At 45.3% G+C, this 7,046-nt stretch overlaps 1 protein-coding gene across 1 annotated transcript; it reads right to left on the bottom strand.

Moving 5' to 3' along the window:
* Window positions 1-1,536: 1,536 nt before the first annotated feature.
* LOC136624742 (protein kinase C delta type-like) lies at window positions 1,537-3,781 on the bottom strand. Its single transcript, XM_066598675.1, has 5 exons — window positions 3,621-3,781; window positions 2,556-2,849; window positions 2,227-2,370; window positions 1,986-2,109; window positions 1,537-1,627 (listed from the first exon to the last, which is right to left on the bottom strand). The coding sequence occupies exons 1-4, from the start codon at window positions 3,708-3,710 to the stop codon at window positions 2,011-2,013; spliced, it is 627 nt and encodes a 208-aa protein (XP_066454772.1). The 5' UTR covers window positions 3,711-3,781; the 3' UTR covers window positions 1,537-1,627; window positions 1,986-2,010.
* Window positions 3,782-7,046: the final 3,265 nt, after the last annotated feature.

Consider the following 7,046-nt stretch of genomic DNA (forward strand, 5'->3'; position numbering starts at 1 on the left):
TTGGTAAATTGTAGTGTGACTGATACTTGGGGTCGGAATTGCAAGACCTTTTCCCATCATTGTAGCTGTCTGAGGGCTTGTTTTGTGCAGGGCAATTTTTATATTTTAAATTAGTGGACCATATGATGTACTGAAAAACTTACTGAAGATTTCTAAGTGGCGTTAAATGGAAAAAAAGCAATAATATTATTTTTCAAGTGTTTTTTTACACAGGTTGCATAAAAATGAGATGATAACTTTATTTTGTGGGTGGGTATGATTGTGATACCAAATTTAAGTAGCTTTTTGTTGGGCGACTTTTGAAAAAATGAAATATCTTCTTAAACTAATTATTTTCTGCCGCCATGAGTTTTTATTTTCCCGTTGATGCAGCTGGGTGAAGGCTCGTTTATTGTGGATAACTGACGGTTTCTATTTCTACTGTTTGGGGTACATATAACTTTTTGATCGCTTTTTATTACACTTTTTTCTTGGAGATGGGGTGAACAAAAAAGTGGAATTCCAGTGTTCACTGTGCAGGCAAAAAAACTACACTATTTTAATAGATCAGACTTTTGTAGGCGTGGCAATACTAAAAATAGTTTTTTTAAATTAATATTATAAAGGGTTTTTTAAAAACTTTTAATATTTAGTATTTAAAAAAAACTTTTTCAACTGATTTTGAATCTTTTTTTAGGCTCCTAAGGAGACTTAAACTTGTGAGCGTTTGATCACTTAAACAATAAGACATCCAAATGGAATGCTGCAATCTTATTACTGGGAGGGGAGGGGCATTCAGGCAATGTAAATGTCGATTGGACCATTTAAATGACGCTGTCAGAATTAAATAGTTAACAACAGCGATTAGAGTTATCTCCAATCAGGGTTGTTGTGGCTGGGTGTGAGATGTTATAGACAGCTGACACCCTCAATGTATGGAGCAGGCTCCGCTCCCGAGCCCACTCCATACAAACCCTGCACACAACTGCCAAACATGTACAGTGTATGTTGCCAGGATGTTTAAAAAAAAAAAAAATCCGGCCTCCTCCACCCCTTAATAGCCGGCCATCACTCACCTCATTTCCCCATCGCTCATTACAATACTGTGATGGACGGGAGGAAATGCAATTACCAGTTAATGTGAAATAATCATAGACATGTGCTACAATGTCATTAACTAGAAAAAAAAAATCCGGCCTCCTTCCACCCCTTAATAGCCGGCCATCGCGCACCAATGTGTTTCCCCTTCACCCGTGGCAGCACCATCAGCTGCTGCTGTCATTGGTTCGGGGAAATCCATCTACTGGTAAGAAAAAAACGGTATTTTTAAGGTCTTTAGTATAGTGCACATGTCTATGATTCTACATGGCGCAGATGTTGTGGCGCCGGTACTTACCGCCAGCTGGGTGGTACTGCTGGCACACTCCTAAGGGGTCCCACGGTGTCTTTTCTCCTGATGTACTCATGGGGGCTCAGGAGGACCGCTCGCTCTGGTGGTTGTAAAGCCGGAGTCCAAGAGGGTCTTCAAGTTGGAGAATGAAAACCCTCTGAACATGGCCTGGTCTTTAGCTGACGGGCGGAAGTCCTTGGCCTCTGCTGCTTCCACGGCGTCCAGGTGGAATGGCTGAAGATGTTGAGGTTTAGATGACTGCAAGAAAAGAAAATACTATTCTGATTATGGTGAGAAGGGTTTTCCCATGTAAGACAAACTACGGACCTGTTTGCTGACTGCATTCGTATCAGTGGGATTGAGCTGCAATACCAGGCATAACCACTAAACGATATATGACGCTGTGCCTGATATACAAGGAAAATGCTGCAGCGCTCACTTTTCACTGTTCTAATATTGATGACCTATCCTAAGAATAAGTCATCAATATTTAAAGTTTGGGGTTTTCCAGTTGTGAACTATTGATGGTCCATCCTCTAGATAGGCAATCAGTAGTAGATCAGGGAGGGAGTCCCTCACCATCCAGGATCTAGTACAATTCTGCTCATTTACTTACCTCAGGGATGTGCAGTGGGGGCACTCTAAGGGATTCCAGAGTCCCAGTCAATCAGCTGGAAGAACAGGTGCTTTCGGATGTTTCTGTTGACTCTGAGACGCTTGGCCGGGTTCTTTTTGAGGAGCTGAAATGAGAAATGTCACTGTTATTACTGACTATAATTACTGACTAGAAAAGGCAATAAAAGCATCACAAATGATTACAACATTAGAACTCAAAGAAATATAAGTAACACTCTTACCTGTAAGATGATGTTCTTCGCTCCGGAGGTGGACTCATTAAAGAGTTTTGGTTTATACTCACGCTCGCCAGTAATCATTTTATTCATGATGACTCCAAATGAAAACCAATCGACGGCGGCGTTGTATTCCTCTCCGGCGTCCATCTGCCATAAACAGTAAGTTGGGAAATAAGTTTTACATCATTACATGGGATCTGGGCACTGCACTAGGCGAGCGCTGAGACCGCAGTCCTCTATACCATCCCTGGACTGCTGTCTCCAGGATCCATGACCCAAGAACATTAATACACTTATGGCAAAAAATAGTATAAAGAGTCTATTCCTCTCACCTCAGGAGCAATATAGCCTTCGGTCCCAGCATGATCGGTGGCCGTTCGGTCTCCGTGCATGTTCTCCAAGGCAAGACCGAAATCTGTGATCTTCACATGGCCCGTCTCAGCCACCAGGATGTTCTCGGGCTTCAGATCTCTGTGGATGATCCCCTTGGCGTGGAGGTGCTGGATGCCGCACACCATCTCTGCAGCGTAGAATCTGGTGCTGTTGACATCGAGCCGTCCCTTCGACTGCAGGAGTTGGTCCAGGTCCCCGCAGCTCAGATACTCCAGTCCGAGTAGAACGTGCGTCTGTAATGTAGAAGAGACATATGAGAAGGTACAGGTCCATGCAATGGAAGAATCTGTCTCAAAATGGCCGCTAGATACAAAATGGAGCATTATAAGATGTAAATAAGCTTGTGTGTAGTGAAACAATAATTAAAGCAGAAATAACTTGCAGAGCATGGCATTTGGTGCAATGTCTAATGATTTGTTTTTTTTCTATTCATCCGAGAATATTTGCCTGGTACAGTCGCTATCAGAAGAGACTCCCCCACTCCTGAGCTATGGGAAAAGAGCAAATCGTGCTGATAAGACGCTGCGATCATCCAAACTCCAAGGGAGGACGGGATAACGTCCGGGAGGAGTAATCATTTGAAGGACATTTCACATATTTATTCTCACTGCGCTGATTGTTGAACAAAGCACAATTCTTGATGTTTTTTCTAACCCAATGAAATTAACCCCATGACTAATGATGACGTATTCCTTTCCTGTATTTAGAACTATACTCAGTCAATAAACGCTCAGAGTATGTACGCCTTAAGCAGAGTGAGCTATATACTTGCCGTGGCTCTCTCTCCGTATCTGAGGAGAACTAGAAACCGACTCTTGTGTGGTTCTTGGCCTCCGTGCTGCAGCGGATACGAATTGATTTGGAACCTAAGACTTGAAAGGTTAATGTGACCTAGCGGTCCTTAACACATATAAGGAGGTTGGTGAGTATGACGTTATATTACAAAGTCCACATCTACGGGGCACATAGCGGTGGAGTTTGCAGATGTGCGATAACAACTATACCTTGGTCTGAAATGCGAATTCTGCATGGACGAGGAAGGGACTCCCAATCGTAAGCTGCAGAACACGGTGCTCCACCATCACATCCGCCATCTCCACTTCCGCTAGCAGGGCTTTCTTCCTGATGACCTTCACTGCGAATTGCTGGCAGGTAGCGGTGTCCTCTGCCAGCACGACTTTCCCGTAGGCTCCCCGGCCGAGTACATGTTGGAACCGCAGTCTCTCTCGGATGGTCGTAGAGGTGGTGCTTCCTGAGCCAGTTGGCCAAACACCGCTGGGTCCTCCTAACAGGGAGCAGAATAGTAGAAGTGATGATGTTTGTAATATCTGCTGCACATTATTCACACTGATGGGAATAATGTACATGTGTAATGTATATGTGGTGTAGATATTTTCGAATATACATACAGAAGCAGTAAATACTACCTTAAGGGCCGCTTCACATGAGCGTATACGCAAAAGCTCTCTCCAATGCAACGTATTTGCACATAACAAGGTTGTTGAGGTTGATTTGCAGTCATGCCTAGTACTGTACTTTTTGTGCACACGGGGCCAGGTCACGTGACACCCCCTTCCATGGATTAAAAGGCTATTTATCCTAATGAAGTCCAGATGTGTTTTTTAGCAGTTTTGCGCAGTGTTTTACGCATTCCCCTGGCATATTTGCGCACCTATGACTTTAGACTTCTATGAGGGGCATTTGCTCCGCAAAACACAGAAAGATGGAGCAGAACCTAATTTTTTGCGAGTAACAAGATGGCGCACCACCACACTACCAACCGAGCCGTGATAGAATATCTCCATGATGGTCTGCCAAAATGCTGGATAGGATGGAGAGGTGCTGTTGAATTCCCTCTCTGTTCCCCTGATGTAACCCCCCCTAATGTCTACCTGTGGGGAGCCCTAACGGATGTGGTATACCGTGGAAAACCAGCTACACTGGCTGCACTATGGAAAGAAACTGAAACTTAATGCAGATCAATCCCTGCAGACGCTGTAACCAGTGTTCTTCATGCAGAATCCCTTTTCTCCCTTTTTCCTTGGGCTATCTGATAACACATTTATATCATAGTGTACCCTTAGAAGTCCAAGTTGTTGCATATTTTTTCCTATCCATAAACATCCTTATTCAGGATCGCTGATCCTCTTGGCCACAATCGGCCTTCAGGGATTCCTGTCTAGTTGTGTAAATGTGGTATCCTGGTCTTGGGTTCCAAATTAATTCTGTATTTTTGTCTGTCAATCACTTTCACGTTCATTCCAGTATCTACTTGATCTGACGTGGATTGTGTGTTCAAGTGCCCTGGTTTTTAATAGTATCTCAATAAAGTTTGGTTTTAGACATCTAATATAGGGGACATTATTGCAACTGGGGCTAATACAGGGGACACTATTACTACTGAGGCCACTGTGGGGGTCACTATTGCTACTGGTGCCACTGTGGAGGTTACTGTTACTACTGGGGCTAATATAGGGGACACTATTACTACTGAGGTCACTATTACTACTGGATAAGAAAAGTCAATTATAAAAACCCTGTGCTGGTTGGACAGCCTAATAACAATATTCAGCAGTCACTGGTGACCCTCATATCCAAATGAGAAGAGAAGAATAATGTGTGTATAAGTAAAGTTGATTGAAGCGCACCCCCATGTAAGGGAAGGCGTTATTGTTAATTTAACACTGTAGTGACCCCACAGCTGCATTGAGCGCATAGGCGTGGCATCACGGGTTGCTGGGGTCGCCATGGTGACCCAGCCTCTGCGCTCAGGGGGCCCAGAGGCCGCCCTACGCCATACCTACATGCACATTCAGTGCATTAATGGGTGGCCGTTTTGTGTGCAGCATGATTCCAATCAGGCTGCATGCAGAACGGCCAGCCCAAGTGTAGCCCGGCAGAGCAGGGGGGAGGAGGAGGAGGGAGGAAGTCACATGGGCGGGCAGGGCACAATGATCATGTGCTGCTTCCTGCTGAATGTGGAGTTGCAGCGTCGGGGTAAGTCTGTCCCTATCTGTCCCTGTCTGTCCCTGTCTGTCCCTATCTGTCCCTATCTGTCCCTATCTGTCCCTTTCTAACACAGGTTACAGCGTTTGACGGCGCTTTTTAATGCACCCCATCATTGTGGTGGGTGATGAGGTGTGTTAAAACCACGAAAACGCAAAAATAGAACAGACAGCTCTGAAAAATCACAGTGATAGGGACACCGCGTTCCAGCGCGGATGTGAGTAAGCTCATTGATATCTATGGGAGTGTTGTACCGTGGTTAGTACGGCACTCGGGGCGCTGTGCTCATAGCGGTAAAAAGCGGTGTGTGTGAGAGTGGCCTGCGGAGCTACAAACAAATTTTCATGTGCAGGAAAGATTACATAAAGGGGCAGATCATGTTTGCAGCACGATCTAGGTATGAGTATGGGGGAGTGTGGGGTGGAGGCCCCAGGGGGGGCCCCGAGCAGAACTTTTGCACCCGGGCCCCTGAGCCCTTAGGTACGCCCCTGATTGAGCGTGTTCTCTCTCCAGTACTTCTATGGAGAAGGAACGCGCAGCCACAATGACGTCGATACCCAGACATCGGCACACTATGTCCTCTGCCCTCCGAATGGAACACAATATGCGTAGCAGCCGGAGATTAGCAGTAGAGACAGCGAGGACGTAATGACGTCACCAGGGGATACACTGGAAGAATGACCTCAGCATGATTGCGCAATGAGCGTTCTTGCAGGAGACTAACAACGATGACAGCAATGTGTGGATGTAATGACGTTACTAGGTGACGTACCAGTAGAACCGCCCCTGTCCCCTGGAGCAGATACAGGAACATGTGCTAACTACCTACACAATCATATGGGGTAAATATGAATACTATACTATGTTTGTTTATGTATGGCTTAATAAAGGGACTGTTATGCACAGAAACGTGTTGCCAACTTCATCTATATACCGTCTGGAACATCGCATCTATACCTTCTATATACCTTGATGTACCATCACTAGGAGGGGCTGCTGTAGTTACCATATCCCCCTCCTTCAAAGAAAGTGCCAATTACTTCTCTGGATATTGTCACCAGTGACCGCTGGATATTGTTATTACCTGTCCTACCAGCCAGGGTTTATATAAGTGACTGTTTCTTTTCTAATCTATATGTCAGGGAGGCCCCCTCATTGGAGAGCTCCCCCGTAATCCGTATAGCTCTCCCCTTCTACAGTGGATACCACCGGTGTAGGAAACCGCCTATTAGACATATATCCAGGACCACAGGTGAGACACCTGGAGATCCACACTGGGTCCAGGTCTTCACACCAGGTGAGTCCTGATCCTTTATATCCCAAGGCACTTTCCTGCGGCTATATAGACTATTACTACTGGGGCTGATATAGGGGACACTATTACTACTGGGGTTAATGTAGGGGACACTATAACTACTGGGGTT

This window comes from Eleutherodactylus coqui, chromosome 4 (assembly GCF_035609145.1).
Source record: "Eleutherodactylus coqui strain aEleCoq1 chromosome 4, aEleCoq1.hap1, whole genome shotgun sequence".
Classification (NCBI taxonomy): domain Eukaryota; kingdom Metazoa; phylum Chordata; class Amphibia; order Anura; family Eleutherodactylidae; genus Eleutherodactylus; species Eleutherodactylus coqui.

Bases quoted from the DNA above. Each gene is read 5' to 3' on its own strand.
- LOC136624742 (XM_066598675.1), bottom strand. From the start codon at position 3,710: ATGGCGGATGTGATGGTGGAGCACCGTGTTCTGCAGCTTACGATTGGG. The intron at 2,850-3,620 runs GTATAGTTGTTA...TCTACATTACAG, and splicing joins AATTCGCATTTCAGACCAAG to ACGCACGTTCTACTCGGACT. The intron at 2,110-2,226 runs GTAAGAGTGTTA...TTCTCATTTCAG, and splicing joins CGAAGAACATCATCTTACAG to CTCCTCAAAAAGAACCCGGC.